The sequence below is a fragment of the Limanda limanda genome, chromosome 19 (genome assembly GCF_963576545.1).
Source record: "Limanda limanda chromosome 19, fLimLim1.1, whole genome shotgun sequence".
Lineage (NCBI taxonomy): Eukaryota > Metazoa > Chordata > Actinopteri > Pleuronectiformes > Pleuronectidae > Limanda > Limanda limanda.
Genome location: NC_083654.1, coordinates 11,491,499 through 11,510,682, shown reverse-complemented (window position 1 = coordinate 11,510,682; position 19,184 = coordinate 11,491,499). Strand labels below are relative to the sequence as shown.

Here is a 19,184-nt window from a genome sequence, read left to right as displayed (position 1 = left end):
TTGCTTGGGTCAATCCAAACGTTGATCACATTGCAGGAGCGGAGCTTCATGCCCGATAACGTCCCAGTCAGCGAGGCTGGCTGTAGACATGAGGAGGGACGGCCATAACTGCTGAAATAAATGACAGTGTAAGCGGAGAGGATGAGAAGCAGGCCCAAACAATTGACCTGAGATAAGAGCGATGTGGTCGGGTGTTGTGCAAGGTCAGCAAAGCATCAACAGAACATCACTCAGTCTGTGTGTGTAGGTGGGTGTGTACATGTTGGCATTACCCGTAACATGATTGACATGTTAGAGCAGGCGCTGCAGTAGACTAAAAGCTATAAGAGGAGGCGGCGGACACATCACTCACCTGGTCAGAGGCCACTCAACATGCATGGTATGTGAGGATGTGCAGCATCCTGTAACACAATATAGTAAAGTGCTCGTCATTTACACAGATGAGATTGATTTGCAAAGCTGTCGTTTTGTTGAAATATATCTGTTTGTTGGTTAGGTTTATTGTTTTCCATTAGTATATTTAATTTAATCTGTGTGATGTTTTCTAAAATCCTTTGTACCCATATGGCATCAGAGCTGTTGGACCTCGGGTTCGGTATTTTTAGAACAAAGGTAAAAGAATGAAATACTATTTATAACTTATAAAGCCTGCTTCATAGAGTCAGAGATTTGAATCATCAGTGATTCTTTTTGCAGAGCTTTGTCAGTCGGCTTTTGTTCGACATCTGGTTACGGCTAAAAAAAGTTTGTTGCGTAAATTTGATCCACTTCACTGTAGTAAGCTCAGAGGGATAACTTACCTTCTGTACTATAATATGTAAATTTTACTGTCATTTTGATCAGTGTGCTGAAACCTGTTAAAAAATCTGGCAGCTTAATTCTATACTGCTTGATAGTTTACATGAAACCAAAGGTCTTTCTTGTTGAATATTATTGAACTAAATAGTAGGAAAAAATACTTGTGTGCTCACGGCATTTCCATAAGCAAGTCCTTTAATTATTGATGATGTGTGAAGTTCAGGATGATAAAAGCATTTATATTCTGCTCACCACATTAAAATGAACATTTATTTAACCATTTTGAATTTTTTTATTTAATTTAGCTTTTTTCGATGTTCAGATTCATTCGATCATGTCAGGCAAGCCAAGTTAAGCCCGAAGGTCACCCATGACCTCAGAGAGTAGAGTCCACTTGTAGCACTTACTTGCTTAGGTCACTGAGGAATGTATACCAGCAACTATTATGGTAATGGATGTTAAATTGTTTCAAGTATTTCTCTGGAATCATCTCGTCCACATACACTCATATCATCTGTTTACCACAACCACACACTCAGCCTCCACTTCCTGTCCTCCGGCTTTTGTGTGGACCCAACAGCACAAATACACACACACACACACACACACACACACACACACACACACACACACACACACACACACACACACACACACACACACACGCATGGCTAATGTGCCTCATCTCAAACCGCTCCCAGCTATTTGGGAAAATGAAAAACCAATATCTTAAAATTGATTTGTGATGCCCATCTTCAAGTGTGTTTTTGTGTGTTTTCCATGTGTGAAAGCAGGGTCCCACAATTAGCTAAAATTTTTGATTATTGAAGTGTGATGGAACCGTACTGTGATTCTAAGTATTTTAGCAAAATATTAATAAAAAACAACAAATTAGTAAATTGGATTCTTGCTTTGGCAGATTGCATTTGTGTTTGATACATCACAGAGTGGGGGAACACGGTTTTAAACATAATGATTTGATTTTAGTCAATGATTTACACACTTTTTCATGTGTTTCGTATTGAGTCAATATCTTATGATCTAAAAAATGTCACATCACGCTGTGCCTTACGTGTGAGTAAATCTTTGCATGTATCAGAGAAAAGAGTTTGTGAGTGTGGACATGAAGGCACTGTGTTACCTCCTGTCTGTAGACAATCAATGTAGCAATATGTGCTCATCACTCTCACATCGCAAATAAACTGCAGTGAAGTAGAGTGGAGTCGACGTCACTGCCCTCCATTTCACCCCAAACTTTAAATTTCTCTGCTTTGCTGTTTTCCACCAACACAAGCTTGACTGAACAGTATAGCGATCTGGAACAGCAGATATGCACAAATGCTGTAAATGTGCATTGTCTGCAGAAGCTCATGCAACCCACACACACCAACTTCGCTAAACACTATGAAGTCAATAATGGCTAACACATAATTCACGTCTACTGTTTGTCTGCATCACTCCCTCCATTGTCTCTCCACCTCTGGGCCCGTCTCCTTTATCATCTCACTCAGTCCCTCTACCGTCCACCTCCAACATCCAGCTCTCCTCATCCTGGTGCTAATGAGTTCTGGATGTGGTCGGTGTGGGGTCCAAAGCATCTCCCTTACCGCTGCCTCTCCAGCTGGGTTCTCCTACGGTGCACCAAATGCCTCTCCTGCATATTGAATCAACCCCAGGACCACCTCCGTGCTTCCTGATCAGTAGCGCTACTATTACCGAGCTATTACTCTGCCCGGGGTCCCGGGGGGTCTGGCAGGATGGATGGGCTTTGAATCTGTTGTGTTGTGGGCGAAGGTGGAGATAATAGGCATGGGTGGGCTGAGCGTTTGAAGTTGTTTGATACTATCCCTTGTGATTATGGAAGCTTTCTTTTCAGTTTTATAACTTGCTGGCGTTGACTCAGAGCACCTTTCGAAAGCGTGTTTTCTGGGATGCAACCAATCAAGTTGCATTTTTGCAAAATTTATTGTAACCTCTGATTACCCCTTGAAAATATGAGCCCCATTCTGATTGGCATTACAGGGAATTCAGAGAAATGACTTCTGTCTCATGTTGTAAAACATGTCGACAGTTTTCTTCAGTTTCACTTGTATATTATATATTGAACATTCTTGCTGTTGAGTTGCCCTCTGTTAAGTCTCCCATCGGACCGAACCTCCTCGATGTTGGTGAAGGTAATTAATCACCTCACGAGTGACCATTTTCCGACCTGCTAATCCTGTTAAATCGATATCCCTTAAGTGATTGCTGCACCGCACTTGTATTGCTTCTTTCGCCAGAATACCGGAAGTGATCAGAAAACAACATCCAAACATTTGAAATATTATTGGAGGGTTTGTAAGGTACAGACTTCAGAATTGGGAAGTGCCAGGAAGACAGCTGTGTTTATTTTGTGTGTGGTTGAAATATTGATCACACCTTTTCACAAATTGTGTGGTCTTATCAATATTTGTGCCTGGGCTCTTCATCAAGTGTGACAGCTTGTACTAGGTATTTGATAAATGGTAAATGAGGAAAACAAAAAAGATGTGGAGCAGCATACATTTTTTGTGACCAGATATATTTGGAAGAACATTTTTGTTAAAATGATGTTTGTCTGTTACTCTGTTCACTAATGTGAATACATCCGGTGATGCAGTCCGGTCTCAAGTCTGGTTGCAGATTAATCAGTGATGCGACACGTTTGCTACAATAAACACAAAAGACATGAGCAAAACCCTGTGAGTAATCTGATACCTCCCATTCACTTTTTTTTATCTAGATTGTCTGTAATAGCCACTCCATTATTCAAAGGCCAACCACACAATTAGCACCAGCAGATCCTATTGCCAAGCAGTCCTGCTAGGACCAATCAATGCCATTACATCCATCAATGTGATTAGACCCACTCTTGCCTCTTCCTTATTTCTCTCTTTAAACCGCCTGTGCTCGGACGGTTGTAATGCTTGTTACCTTTAATACATGCCCCATTGATTCCCAATTCCATGCCAAATCAGGCAGGTATATTGCAGGAGATATAAACAAAGGGACATTCCGCTGTGGATGCAGGTAATAAAGGCTGTAACAACTGTATCTTGGTCTTTAGCTGCAGCAATCCCCTGCGGCTGTTTTAGAACGTGATCAGAGAGACAAAACCATCTTTATCTTACCCGGTAAATCACAACACCAACCCCTACATACAAAAAGCATTCATAACTAACTTAAGAAGTACCAGTTGGCTTATATTCAATGGCATCTCAGATCACAACATGGCGTCACTGGATTGCAATCTTGGTCTACTTTTCATTTGGTTGGTTCACAACTTTGGTCCAAACTAAAATATCTCAAAAACCTCATGATTGATTGCCGTACACTTTTTTTTTTTAAAGACATTCATGTTTCCTGAATGTCAAAGCATAATGGCCAATGCTAACATGCTGAACTGAAATGGTGAACATGGAAAACTTGAAACTGATCCTTTTATGTATTAAATCAGTAGTGAACAAGTCACCTTGTCTCCCCACTCGGTCACCCTGTATTTCTTATTTTCTATTCTGGGCCCCTCTCTCATTTTTTGCCAATGCATAAACTTAAAAAATTGGTTGTGGCATGAATAAGCCCAAATGGGGAAGCAGCAAAGCTTTCATACTCACTTCAAATAGAATGTGATAAGCCGGGACTGTGAGCACAAAATGTCTACACAGATCACCACTGTGATGGTATCAGTGATTCACCTCAAGTGCTCACGAAAGACATTCTGTCTCAGCGGGGCCAGACGGATCCTCAGTCATTTTACCAAGAGCCTCGGTGACCTTGTAGTGATATGAGAGGGGGGGAGCTGCCCAGAGTCCATTCCCACAGATTTAATTACTACTGGAAAAAGGAGGCTTCTGTAGTTTGCGTGTAAGTGCGGTCTGAGTGTGTGAATGCATTTGCTTTAACCGGTGTGTGTGTACGTGCACACCACATGTGTAACTTTGACACTGGTGTAGAGCGCCCCACCAAAGACCATCCTATTTAGGCCGGCCCTTTCTAAAACCCTCTTGCATAAGCCGCTACTCTCAGATGTGTGATATGGTGGAACTATTTTTGTCTTTTCCTCTGAAAAAAGGACTGTTCAGAGTTAAAGACCAGCCTATTCTTTAAATAATACATTGGGGCTTCCTCTCATCTTGCCTAATATGAGAGGCAATATGAATTTGCAGACTTTGTGAAGTCAGCTTTAAATCATGCATCTTATATCAACTTCATCGCCTTGTATCAGCCTGGCCTGGAGTCAGTGGCCGAACAAGATGTTGTTGTTTTTTGTGTCACTGTCCATGATTTTGTCACCATATGAACCAGATTTAGAAACTGTTGTACTTGCTTAATATCTAATATGTAAAATTAAAAATTGCTTACTTACGATGTCTTAATCTTTTTGCATAGAAATATAAAGTGTGAAACTGTGAATAGCCTAAGCTTAAATAGTGAATTTCACAGAAACATCACATTTGTATAATCTTTTATTCATGGTTTTGGTTTTATGTTTTTAAAGCTTTACCACGGCCCTTTAACTGACCTCCCAATCCCGTAATATCAGAGGGGTCATTTCTTGCATTTGCTCATGACCCTGTGAAATCTACCATTGACTGTTTGCCTCCAGAAGCAAAGCAATGTGAGCACTGAAACACTTTCAGTCCATTTTGATTTAAATTCAGCTTGTGCTGTTCATTGGTGGATATATTTTTCTGTGATTTGTCTTGGATTCATAGTTTAGATGAAAAATGAAATTGTTCTATGATGTCTCCTCAAGATGTAAAAACTTGCTTCACATGAAGAACATTTGATCATCTTTAATGTTGCCAGTCTAAGTGGTCAAATCAAGCTAAACTGCTCTTTTATAGCTTTTATACCATCTTACACCAAATACTACATCTTTGTACTTTCAGTCCCTAAAGTTGTCATCTTTCTGTCATTCAAAGTCAGTTACTCTTTTCAATAATGCTACAGTGTCGTTCCAGTAGTGATCACTTTTCAACAAGTGTACAGAGTTACCAGCAGCCCCGTGATTAATAAGTGGTTGAGATGTCTCCAAGTGGATAGAGGCTTAATGAGAAGATCACAGTAATCTCTAAAGTTAGGAAGTGCTTGAACTCCTTGAGGCTCTGGTGCACTTTTAGCGAGATCCGCTGGTGTACCTCTTGGTCTCAGGCAGAATTATAATATCCTTCTGTTGATTGCTATCATGAATCACAAATTCTGCTTAATCTCTACAAAGTATGTAATTAACCCTGCACTGATTCATATCGCTCATTAAATTAACACAGATAGGACAGTGAAAATAAAGCACAGTGCCTTATTATCTCAGTCGCTTTGGTACCAAAATGTTCACAACCTTGCAGACCTCTGCTCCTCAAATGATGCATCTTTACAAACATGTCTCATTTTTGAGGCATTAAGATTAATTATAGTTCAACCAGTGTAATACTATGATGCTGCCAGTAACGGTTATTAATGAAGCCATTCAGATTAAATCTTCAAATTTCCCATTGAACAGTAAAGTATCAAATCTTTGTCATTTCTGGTACTTGCTGGTTGTTACATTGTGCAGTTGTTACATTGTACAGACTTGCACATTTTAATCTTAATGCAAAAATTAATTGCAGCAATTTTTTTGCCTCTGGAAGACGTTTAGTGACCCACTGTTGAAAATGTGCAGCAAAGTGGAAGAGAGAGCCAAACGTGATTAGCATAGAAATGACAAATGAAAGGCGGGATGGGTTCGAATGAGGACAACTGGGATTGCTGCTAATGATTATTGGTATAACTGAACAAAACAATACAGGGCGACAGAAATGCGAGACCCTACAGGCTCATTTACGCTGCTCTAACATATGAAAACAGATAAAACCGTTTAATACAATTTACATGCCCACGTACTTTACTATAGTATGGTACACATCCACTAGAGGGTAGCACAGAGGTGAGGAGGTTGTTATAACAGACTTTTAAAGAAAGACGTAAAAGCGGCCTCATTGTTAACGGCGCTGGTCTCTGAGGTGTAGTGGGCTCGAACAAACTGGTCCTCTACTTTTTCGTTTCCACAGTCCAACTTGCATTTAATTCCCATCCAATCTTCAAGTTCTGCAATAACTGTCTGTCCTCAGGTGAAGATGCCTGTTTCTTACCAACTCATCTCTCCCCATAAAGTTCCACCATTGTTGAAATCTCTTCCTCGAGTCCTATAGGTTAATCGAGCTTGAATTATTGGCTTCACTGCTCCCCTACGATTTCTGGTGGTACTGCACTGATTTCATCTGTTTCTTCCGTATCCATTAGCTTTAATAAGATGTGCAGAATATTGATAGAGGGATCCGTCTGTTTCCAGATACGTATCTAATGGTCAGCATACATGAGCCCTGGCTCCAACACAAACCTGCTGTCACAGCTGCAGGTGGTGCAGCCTGTTGAGCTCAAACTCACCAGTCACCCTGAAAATACATGTAGATAACAAGGTTTTTATTCAATGTAATGGTTTGGAAATCGTCACATCCGGGTGATGATAGTGGTTGTATGTGTTCTAGGCAGAGAGATGGCCTTTAAATTAAAAGCTTTAATATATCAATATTATATACTCACAGCTCTGCAGTGGCAGTAAATGATTTAAATCCAAAACCTTATATTCCAGCTGGTACACTGTGAACCAGTACATCAGAACATACTCATACTTTTTCAAACTCTATTGCATTCAGTGACGGTTTGTGCATCATATTTACCTCATTAGCATCTTAATGCTCCGGAAAAATACTAATATTTTTCAGAGTTTGCTTCGCGCTCCCTTTTCAGTGAACATGAATTGATTTACAGGAGATGTGCTTCAGATTTGCTTAGGTTGCAGTGGTTGAACGGAATAATAGGTTTGTGTAAAAAAGCAATTAGTGTCTGAGGTTCAGCACACTTTATTCCTAGGTGTGTGTGTGTGTGTGTGGGTGTGTGTGTGTGTGTGTGTGTGTGTGTGTGTGTGCGTGTGTGTGTGTCTATGTAAGGAACGAAAAGCTTTTAACTTACCAATTCAAAGATTAATCATATTGCCAAGTTGCTTTTCGCTTCTCACCAAAATGTATACACGTACACACACAGGGCTCTAATACATCCTTATACATACCAAAGCCTGCACACACACACACACACACACGCACACTAGTTTAAAAGGTTATGCAGACAGGGTTCATCAGTTCCACCCAATATTTACTGATCTATTCATCATTACATTTTGAAGGTGCTGTTTCATTGACTTTTGAAGTAATTTGAAAAAGTTGATTGCTCGAACCATTAGACTATAAACGAGTTTGTGTTTTAGTGTGTGTGTGTTCGTCACGGATGCAGTGCTGTGGTTTAAACCATGAAATGACAGAGGCCACTGACCAAAGCAAGGGCAGACCTGAGATCTGTCATCAAGTGCATTAGGTTCAGTAACACAATACTTAACAGTGCAACTCCACCAACAGTTCAAAAGACACAGTCCGACAGTGTGTTGCCAGGTTTATTTGTGACCGTCGTGTTTAACCCTAACTGTTCACCTCAGTACTCACTGTATTTCTTCCTCTTTTCTCATTGCAGCTGTCGTTTGCAGCCACGACACCAGTTCTGGCCGACAGGAAAAAATTCCCAAACTTCTTCCGCACTGTCCCCTCAGACAACGCCGTGAACCCTGCCGTGGTGAAGTTCCTCAACTTCTACAACTGGACCCGCGTGGGGACGCTAACACAGGACGTTCAGAGATTCTCAGAGGTCAGTTTTGTTTTTTGACCCCTCTTTGAAGATACATCATTTTAAAACTTTCACATACATCAATCGAACAAATTCTCAAAGTCGCTGTGAATGGTGGTCGTACTGATAATTGTTTCATTAAATCACTTTTTCTGTTGTATGTAAACGATGCTATTACTGCTGATTAACCAACAATACACCTCAACTAAATGCATCATTTGTACTAATATGGTCGAACAGATTGATCTCTTATCGCAAAGGCAACTGTGATAATTGCACATTTATAATTGAACTGAACTTAACCTTGAAATTGAATAAATGAATTGTGCGTTTCGTTACACCTCTGCCTCGCGGCAACAGCATCCTAAATCACAGGAGGGAAAAGTGCATCGTCTCCTTTTATCTGACATCTTCTTTATTGCACAAAAATGCATGTATACAACTTTCACGAGCCAAGACAGTAAACCAGACACATAAAAATAAAGCTGCAGCAGCGCAGTTAAAATCCCACACTGGCCAGTTCACAGGTAAATATTTAATAACACGTCTTAGGTTTATCAGATTTAACACACAGACCTGACATTGACCCATGTCCTGCGTATATTTATACCTGAGTGTACTACTAAGTATTTTTGTTCAGGAGATTTTTTTTTTTTTTTTACATTTACATTTATTCAATCCAGTGTCGTCTCCCTTATACCTCCCAGCTTTATGAGAAAACAACTTTTGGTTCTGAAAGTGAAGGTTAAAGTCTCTGAACACTGAATATTCTCTATTTTCTCAGTCAAGTGGAGATGCACGCACTCAAAAAGATTTGAGTGCGTGGCAATCAATTTAATTCAAGCTATTCTCCAGTGGTCAATCATTTTCCAACCATGTAATCCATGTTGGATTCTGAAGGAATGATACAACTGGAGCTCAATTCAACTATTTACGCAGTTGAATGTCTTTAATAATGAAAAGATAATTTGCTGCTAAGTTAAGTTAATTGAGTTAAGTTTTTGTCATTTTTTTTTTTACGTTATTTCTTGAATTCAAGCCGGTGTGTAGTTATAGTAATGTATGTCCCCCTCATTAGATAACACCACTCAGCTTACTGTACATTGTTGGGTGAAGCCCTTTTTGCATCTATGAAGAACATTATCTTTGTCAGCACTTGTAACAAACTCATGACACTGTCCGCTCTAAAATTGATCTCAAAGCTTGAGGACTTTGAAAGTTTTAGTAAGTTGGACTTTAGCTGAGAACCGTGCAGGTGCATTTGCATACCTAATGAAAAAGTCTGTTCTATTCATATGAGCATCTCATGTACAAAACATACAGATTCATCATGCCTTGAGCAACAAATGAAACTCATGGCACAAACGTCGTGTCACGTCAGATGTATTGAAAGCAAACATTTGAGAATCATATCCTGAGCTCTCGCCTCGGGGCCCTGGTTGAAAACAATCTGCTCAGCAGCTCGGGCTGGGAGGTGGAGGGGTATATAAGAAGTCTCACTGCAAATCTCAGTGAGCCTAAATCCCTTTATCTCTTCCCTCCTGAAAGCACCAAGGGGTTTAGGACGGGAGGAAGACGGACGGCCCGATTCCATCAACCTGCCACAAGATTGGCCTCTAATCCTGATTTACAAATATGCAAGCATTGCTGCCGCACTTCAGGATTCGTACAATCCCCTGTCAGGTTCAGAGCACGCTGGGGCTTTCGGCTGCATCGGGAAGTCGCAGCAACGTGCAACAAGTGATGAGACCAGAAGTAGTAAATGGTGTTTTAATGCCACCAAAGAGCAAGGAGTGGTCAAACCCGTATGGACATATCCTTCGAAGGGATCCTAAAGTGACACTGAAAACTAAAGTTCAAGAAAACAGGCATGTTCACTGTACAAATTCAGCAGCCGGCTGTAAGAGAAGCAATCTCTGAGCCCATCGGCCATCTTCTAACAAGAAATGTTCCACTGGTGACCAATGTTTTGGGGCTTACAGTGTAGAAGGTGGATCTCTGGACCAAAAGTCTGTGTTTCGTTTGCTGCACCACCTTTAAAGTCCCACTAGTTTCACCCGTGTCGAACATTCCTCCACACAAACCACAAACAGCCATGCTTTATACAGGCGTTCATGGCCCTAACGACATTTGGCTTATCTCAATTAACTGCTATCTATGATTGAGAGAGATTTAAAGGCTGATAGCCGATGCATTACGGTCAATGTGTTCCACCTCCTTCGCTCTCCACACAGACTGTTTACCTGCGGGCAACCTACGCCTGCTCAGACAGGATTGTTCAAACTAGAAACTGAAACCGGAAATCTTCTCCCCTTATTTAATGGTTCTAAGAACATTTGTCAGTAATAAATTTAAATAATAAATGTAATTTATTTCTGTTTTTATTTCTTGTTTTAAGCCAACTGTTATTTTTTTTAGTGGATTACATTTCAATAAGAGGCTTTTGAAAATGAATAATACTGAACAGATGGGAAAAACATCTAGTATATGATCTAAATAATTAATCTGTGATCTGTTATTTATAGATTCGGATTTAGGGACATCACTAGCATACACAAATATACTATAGCTTTACTGAAAGTAGAGCACATTATGCATGTGTGTACACACACTCACACTTGCATCTGCATAATGAGTACACTATTGACAGTGTTGTCATCCTCACTACCTCCTACATCTCTCTTTTGTCTCTCCCTTCTTTCTCTGTCTCTGACTGGTCCACAGTGCTGTTTCCCAGGGAGACTGCTTGCGAGGTTAATGTTATGTAAGGCTTGTTAAGGATTCAGTCACTGGCACACACACACACACACACACACACACACACACACACACACACACACACACACACACACACACACACACACACACACACACACACACATACACACACACACATACAGTGTAGGTGTCCCCTGGGACTGTAACCTGTAAGTGAAAGCCAGGTTGTCACTTCTATTTATAGGCACTATTGAAGCACATGAATGTACGCACACAGGGGGTTGTGGTTTACTGTAGTGAGAGATGAGAATAAATTAAGGCCAGGTATTTTTTAGCATGAAGGTTTCCAAACTGACTCACACATACACACACATACACACACACACACACACACACACACACACACACACACACACACACACACACACACACACACACACACACACACACACACACACACACTCACAGCAATCACCTTTATTGAGATTGCCAGACAAACAGGTCTAGCCCAGGAAAGGCAGCCACCATCAGTCAGCCAGATGACAGACCTGACTGAGGACAGGATTAGGACTCTGTCCTCTGCCTGGAACCCTCTGAGCTCAGGTGTTTAATTACACTATGACCACTGATTAAGCTGCAGGAGTTCCTCTCACTGACTCTTCCTCTCTGTGTACGGGGGCATGTAAGGCCGCGAGAGGAAGCCGGTTGAGATCTTGTCATCAGGCTGTTGCACGACCATTTGTCACGCTAGTTTGCCAGAGCACATGACTGGCAGTATAGTCTGTACTCTTGGGATTTGCGTGGCGATTTGTTTAGCGAACAGTACGGAGACAGATGTGTGCCGGGACTCATCGCATTGCCACGTCTGTGAAAGCCAAACTGCAAAAAAATGTAGCTGTCACATTCTTCTTAGTCTGTCTACTTTTAAAACATGTCAGTGGACACGTAAATGTTTTATGGAGGTGTGGATACCAGTGCACAAAGCTCTGAGAGACAGATGGAATGATAGAAAGCACATGCTAACACTCTGGTTTGTGCTACACTATTAAACACACACACAGTCTCACTCGTCAGAAAGGGGCTGCACACTGTGAACGTGCCTGGAGATGCTGTGTCTGTAAGTCCCACAGTGTCATAACGGTGTCGTGTGAATCATCAACGCTACTCACTTACTCTGCATCAGGGCTCGTACTTTAGTCCGCCTGCATTTGCCTGAAGTTAGATTTTTTTTTTGTTTCATTTTTTTTTAAAGCTTCATACCAGTTTATTATTCAGTTTGGAGAGTCTCGTCTCTAGCGAGTTACTGCAGCGTCCACTCTGCCCTGGAGAAGTAGCTTCAAGATGTCGCCTTGTTCTGTCTTTTTTGTTGAAATGTAACAGACAGTTTTCACCATTTTCCAAAATTCAATGATAAATCGAGTGGTTTGATTTATAATGAAAAGAATCATTAGTTACAGCCCTAATAGAAATGGTAACAAATGACAAAAATGCCATCCACAGTTCATCAAAGTTGACAAATTTGACTGGTGGAAGAATTAATGAAGGTTAAAGGACCAAAACATTGTTAATAAAGGGAGTATAAGTGATTGGCACTCTCTGTGCCTGTCACAGACTTTTTAAAATGTAAAAACCTTTTTTTGAAATAAAAAAGATTTAATCGGGGGAAAAATGCAATGCCTAGATTCAAAAATAATTGACAAAAGCTAAACAACTGCAAATTTAAAGTAATAGCTCCGATGACTTAATTTACTGAAATTATTTGGCTCCAGACCCTCCATGACTATCATAGGATACGTATCTTAGATAATGGATCAGTGGATTTAATGTCTTGGTCTTTTAGCTTTGATTTATACATTTACAACACCAGAGCAAGTAGGCCTCAGTGAAGATAAAATATTGTATATGACCCTGTGCCCTCTGCAGACAACTCTAATGCACATATAATATATAAACCACGGACAGGTTGGTGTTTTGTAGAGTTATCACTGTGCCAGGCTCCAGGATACAAGTAGTGGAGTAAGTGTGGGATGATACCTCATCCTGTCATATTCACCCTAAAGAGTCGTTTCCCCAAATCCTCTGCTGGTCAGTTCATCTTTATTCAGTTTGTAGTTCATGATTGGTGTAATATTTTTCGGTTCATTTGTTTTGCGTGACAGAAACATTCTTCACATTAATAAAATCCTCTTGTCTTAATTTCCTGATTGAACCCTGGATCTTTATACACAAATAACTAATTTCATCCAGTGTGTGTGTGGGCGTGTGCTTACATGTTTGTATTTGTGTGCGTGAGCGCGTGCACATGCTCAGATGTGGAGTTGGATTATTTCTCTTCTGTGTTTGCTGCTGGGGATTCCCAGGCTGCCTCACACAATGGAGGATGTTTTTGTTACGCAGCAAAGCTGCTAACTCTTCCCCTCCTACGATCCCTCAATCCATCTGTCCCCCTCCCTCTCGCTCACGTTATCTCACACACTCAGTCCAGCAGAACACAGATGTATTTGTTGTTTTTCTATCTCAGTGGAGGAAACACCAAATCAAACCAATGAAAATCCTCCTGTGACAGATGCTTTTTTGTGAACTGAATGTCTGTGTGCGTCTTTTGTGTGTGGTTGTACATGTATTGCATAGCATTCAGTTTGCATTGTTGTACAGCACAAATTTGTCATCTCCATACTGTACGTTTTGTGTGTATGTGATTGTTCTCTTGTACCGGCTAGTTTCCGTTTAGCCTCCAGGCCTTTTAGATCAACGCTCAACTCAACAGGACACTGAAGCTTGTCCAGACCACCAAACCGATGCTTTCTCAAGAGCAAAACCTGGTTGTATTGATCCACTCGGGCCTCCCTGTGTTTTCAGCTCAGCGAGCAGTACATTGGAAGGACTGTTTGTACAGGAGTGAGTGATGTACACAGTGATTTAGAGCTCCCTCCGGGGTACCAGAGGAGGAGACGATAATGACAGCAGACATTTGGAGACATGAGGGAAACAAAGTTGAAGTTTTTCGGATTTTTTTTCAGTGGCAACAAAATACTTGAAATTGTTGTTATAACCATTGTAATGCAGTAGCAACAGAACTAAAGGTGGTTGTACTCTCACTATACTTTAACGTGCTTCTATTTGTGAAGTGATACTTTACCCAAAATCCTTTTAGTACCATAAACTCAAGAAACAGCTTGGGTTTACTCATCTTGAATCTAAAGTTTCTAATAATTAAACATTTTTAAGAGCACAAAAACTTAATTAAATGTTCATAAAACTTCTCAAACTTTTTATAATCTACTATTTACTGTCCATTTGAATATATTTCAGCTGTATTATTGTCAAATTAGGATAATTTGCCAATATTTGGCAGCTTCAGGTTGCCTTCCACTGGTTTATGAAACTCCTCCAAAATAAGGAAACTTTTCTAAGGGGTGTTTTGATGCCTTTTCTCTATAATGTCAACCTGTCGTAATAAATAATATGACTTCAAGCTGACTCAACACTCTCTGTCATGAGGAAACTGTCAGAGAGACATTTCAGGGTGAAACTTTTAGGTGGCAGAGGCGCAGTCACTTCTGTGTATGTATTTAATTAATTTCTAAGGCAGTAACCTAAAGCAATATAGGGTATATATTACGGCACAAACTCTCTCTCACAGACAAATATAGGGCAAACATAAAGGCTTGGGTTCTATATGTGGTCTCTGCCAGCTGAGCGCACACACGCTCTGATGCCTTCACATGCCTCCGTATGCCAAACCCTCAGGCGGGGTTGGAGGGGTTGATGGCCGCAGGGCATGGCCGGAGGACATGAGGAAAAATTTGGCCAGAGAGTGAGGAGAAGAGATTTGATCGTCGGCATGAAAAACCACATTTTGATTACTTCGAGTCAAGCTTAACTGATGAGGTTAATAATGGCTGCATTCCATTTGGGTGGTCCTCTGCCAGGGCCCCTGTGTTGTGCATGCTGAAACACTGGCACGTCCTTACTGGAACCACTAAACGGAGCAAAGCCATCATTACTGTTCTCAGCTCCACCTGCACTCTCGCTCTTTTGACAATTCAAAATGTCTGCTGCGAGAAATAGAAAGCTTCTTTTAAAATAGTAGTTTAGAGGAGGGAAGCCAGAGGGATGAATCATAATGTGTTTGTATTTGTGAGGGGGGGGGGGGCTGCGTATCACAAACCACCTCAAGCTCGCCAGCACAGCGGGAGACCTGCTATGTTCTCGCTGTTCTTTGATCCCATTACCCACCATTCGTCTGAATCAATACATCAAGGTAGACGCACAGCTGCTGCACACACATTTACTGGATGTCTGCGTTTGTCAAGCCTAAGATGGTTGACATCATGTGAAGCGAACATTTCCGCTGTCTTGTATCATTCTGAGAAAAGAAAGGAAATCCACACGAGGGTTTGAGTCGCACACAGAATGAGAAACGTGCGTTTGAATCAGTCAGATCTGTTTTTGAATGTTTTGTCATGTGAAAGCAACTCGCTGCTTGTCTTCAAGGTGCAGCGCCTCCTTCTCCACTGCGTTCTTACTAATGCTGCCATGTTTGTGCAGTGTGTACAAATAAACAATCTGAAAACTGAAAGTGTCAATATGTTTGGCAATCCATTCTAAAAAGGAACACAGTCTAGTATGTATAGTATGTAATAGTGTGGGTTACTGATATTTATTCAATTATCTAATAATTCCGGAAGCCATATCTCTTTAACCATTCATCTTATAAGATTCACACTTGGCATGGGTCGGTCCAGGGCTCAAAGAAGTGCAGTGTCGAATTAGGTGTGAATTTAACCCTAGAATATATATTCAATAGTGATAAAATCTTAAAAAAACAGCGCTCTGTGGCAGCAAAGTAAGCAATGTTGTCGGTCATGACAATGTGTTCACGTGTTCTGGGCAGGGACATTCCAAAGAGAGATTTAGAACGAGCGCTGCACTTGTATTTAGAGAAGTACTCATGATGTGCTTGTTTGTTGAATCCAGTTAAGTGTTTGTTTTTTAACAAAATTATGCTTCTTAGCCAGTCCAAATATATATAGACTCTTTTTTCACCTTTTTTCTTTTACTGCCACATGGAGCCGCCTGCTGATGTTACAGACTTAAGGGATGTAATGTGGATTATTGCGCTGGTGGTCATTTGTTTGACATTTCTTACTGCTCCAAGGTCGCCATGCTGAGGATATGTGGAAGAACAGACATATGTAGCCTCCAATTAACACCTGGTTTCTCTATTTTAAGCAAGCCACAAAGACGTTCCAGAGGTAGATGTCTCTTATGGAGGTTAATACTCCACCGATCCCACCCTGTATCCAACCAACTTTTTTAACCTTTAACCTTGAGGACCTCCTTAAATCACCAACTCTGAAAACAGCTCGGTTAGCAAAGAATTCAAGAAGAATGAAGCTAAATCATCAAGAGTGTGTATTAGTTCGACAAGACAGAGGAGTGTAGCGTCACGCTTCTGCTAAGAAATATGAATGGGTTTGGATAATAAATAGCAGGAGCAGAGCACTGAACCCCTCACATTGTTAATCATCGCCCGTGCTCATCTGTTTCCTCTCTCTCTCTCTCTCTCTCCTCCCGTTCTCTCAGGTGAGGAACGACCTGACTAATGAGCTGGAGAAGGGAAACATTCAGATTGCAGATACAGAGAGTTTCTCCAACGACCCCTGTGTCAATGTCAAGAAGCTCAAGGTAAGTGATCCGGATCCGGCACTTTGCAATTCTATCGGTCAAAATGATAAAAAAAAAAAAAGAATCAGCCAAGGTCAGTCTCATTCAGATAATACTCATTAAATTACGCGGGGCCCCATTGATTTTGATTTTAGTCATAATTTATTTTGATTGTGTATTTGTGTGCGAGTCGATGCCATTCAAAGCAAATGCCGCAGGATGAATCATTTATCCAAGAATTGTCACTTACTTTGACTAAGCAGAGCAGGGAAAGTCTCAATAAGACCAGTGGAGCCCTAATGAGGACACTGTAATGGCTGGGGGGGTGGGGGGGGCGCACAGTGACCTCTAATGACCTGCTCTGACTAATGGATGTTTGATGGCCATTTAAGCATATGAATTCAAATACACGCAATGCAAACTAGGTTTCTTGTTTCCCCCTTGCCTTTCCTCTTTTCTCACATGGGACAGAATGGAATAAGACCGTTATCAGGCCGAGACGGAAACATCAGACTCATTCATCTTCCTGCATCCTTTATATGTAGAGAGACTTAGACTTAGACTTAGAGACTGAGATAAAATGTAAAAAATTTTATGATTTTTTTATGTAAATGCCGTCAGGTCAAGTTTGATGGCTGAATTATCCAAACAATGTATTCAGAGATGCAGTTTTTATATAAAGTGAATGTTTACATGGAAACCAATATTCCAACTATAAACCTTATTCAGATTATTTTGATTGTGATGTTTACATGAGTTGCTAATAGAAGACACCATTCATATTCCTGTTAACATGTTACAAAGCCCGATTATTACTCACACCGTTATGTCCCACATTATTCCACCAGATATAAAACCTCTACCTGATAGTTTAGTGTACGATGCTATCTTGAACCATTTTTGATTTTATCTTACTAGCTTCTGTAAGTTCAATGCTATTCAAATCTAGTAGGATGTTATATTTCCATTTGTACATGTCTACATGATGTGACATAAGGTTGGAATAGTCCGCGTCTTGAAATGATTATTACTTATTCCAAGTACTTTATTCGGACTAAGACTCATGTCTGAAGCAGGATTATATTGGAATGTATGTCCGTGTAAACGTAGTCCGTGTCTCAGTGCTACAGTTAGCCATAGGACTGATTGTCTGTGTTATGCATCTCACACTGAGAGAGAAGTTGCTGGAAGAGGAGAGAATGGTGAAGGCTCAATAAGAGGTCTGGTTTTGTGATTGCAAGATGTGACTTATGCAACAGCGAGATCCGGAGAGCAGCGAAGGAACAGGAAGATAATCTGTTACTCCTAAAATATATGTAGAACCCTGCACGTTGAGGGCTGACATGTTAAGCTGACACCATCCCTCCTTGATCAACTCCAAATATGCAAATCACAGAAGCTCTGAAGCTTTTCAGAGCGTTTGGATTGGCTGGGGGTGGGGGGGGGGGGCACGCTGTGACACCCGTACGGTCCGTTACTCGCTCATCCAACAACAGCGGATTGACGTCTCCCAAAAATGTTACAACATATGATGAGGTAGAGGCTGACACAGATTCAGGCTTTTTTTGTACACCATTGTGTGTTCGATTCTGTATGTGTGAGCGTGTGTGGTGGGATGAGGGGGGGGGTGCTATTGCGTCACCGTGTGATCCACAAATAGAGCCCTCACTCGCTTCTGTGATATTTCCTGCTTCCACAGACACACAGCGCTCCTGCAGGGCGTCGAAGCAGCCCTCTACATTTCTCTTTCTTCTCTTTCCTCATCATCATCATCATCATCATCATCATCTCTTGTTCTCTGTGTGTCACTGGACAAGATGACAAAATATCCGAGATCAGAAGAAAATAGGCCTGTATTCCTTTCCGTTCACACACATACACCCACACTTGCCTTCTATTTTTAGTAGTCAGTACAAATTCTGTCTTTTTCAGTTTCTACATAAAACAACAATGCCAGCAGATGCATTTTTGAAACTGACGGAAGGTTTGGGAACCACATGAGAAAAAATAAATTAATTAAAACTCTAAATCAAGACCAGAACACTTTATTATTTATCACAGCTTAATTATTGATTAAACATTCAGGACTCCTCCCAGATATGATGTCGCAGGAGATGGTCCATTTCTCTTCAGACATGCTGTTCCTTACTAATACAGCACAGGCCCCATCATGCATGTAGTCCTGTCAAGTCTACACTAAAACATATGGCACAATCAAAAAACTCATTTTTTTCCCCAAATACAAAACAGCTTTGTATTTATGATTC

General features: G+C 40.9%; 1 protein-coding gene across 1 annotated transcript in view; it reads left to right on the top strand.

The window, feature by feature from the left end:
- The window catches only part of gabbr2 (gamma-aminobutyric acid (GABA) B receptor, 2), a 158,384-nt gene that overhangs the window by 71,014 nt on the left and 68,186 nt on the right, over positions 1 to 19,184 (top strand). The window contains exons 3-4 of the mRNA XM_061093267.1: positions 8,380 to 8,550; positions 16,837 to 16,938. Of these exons, the coding sequence (XP_060949250.1) occupies positions 8,380 to 8,550; positions 16,837 to 16,938 (273 nt within the window). The remainder of the gene's footprint in view (positions 1 to 8,379; positions 8,551 to 16,836; positions 16,939 to 19,184) is intronic.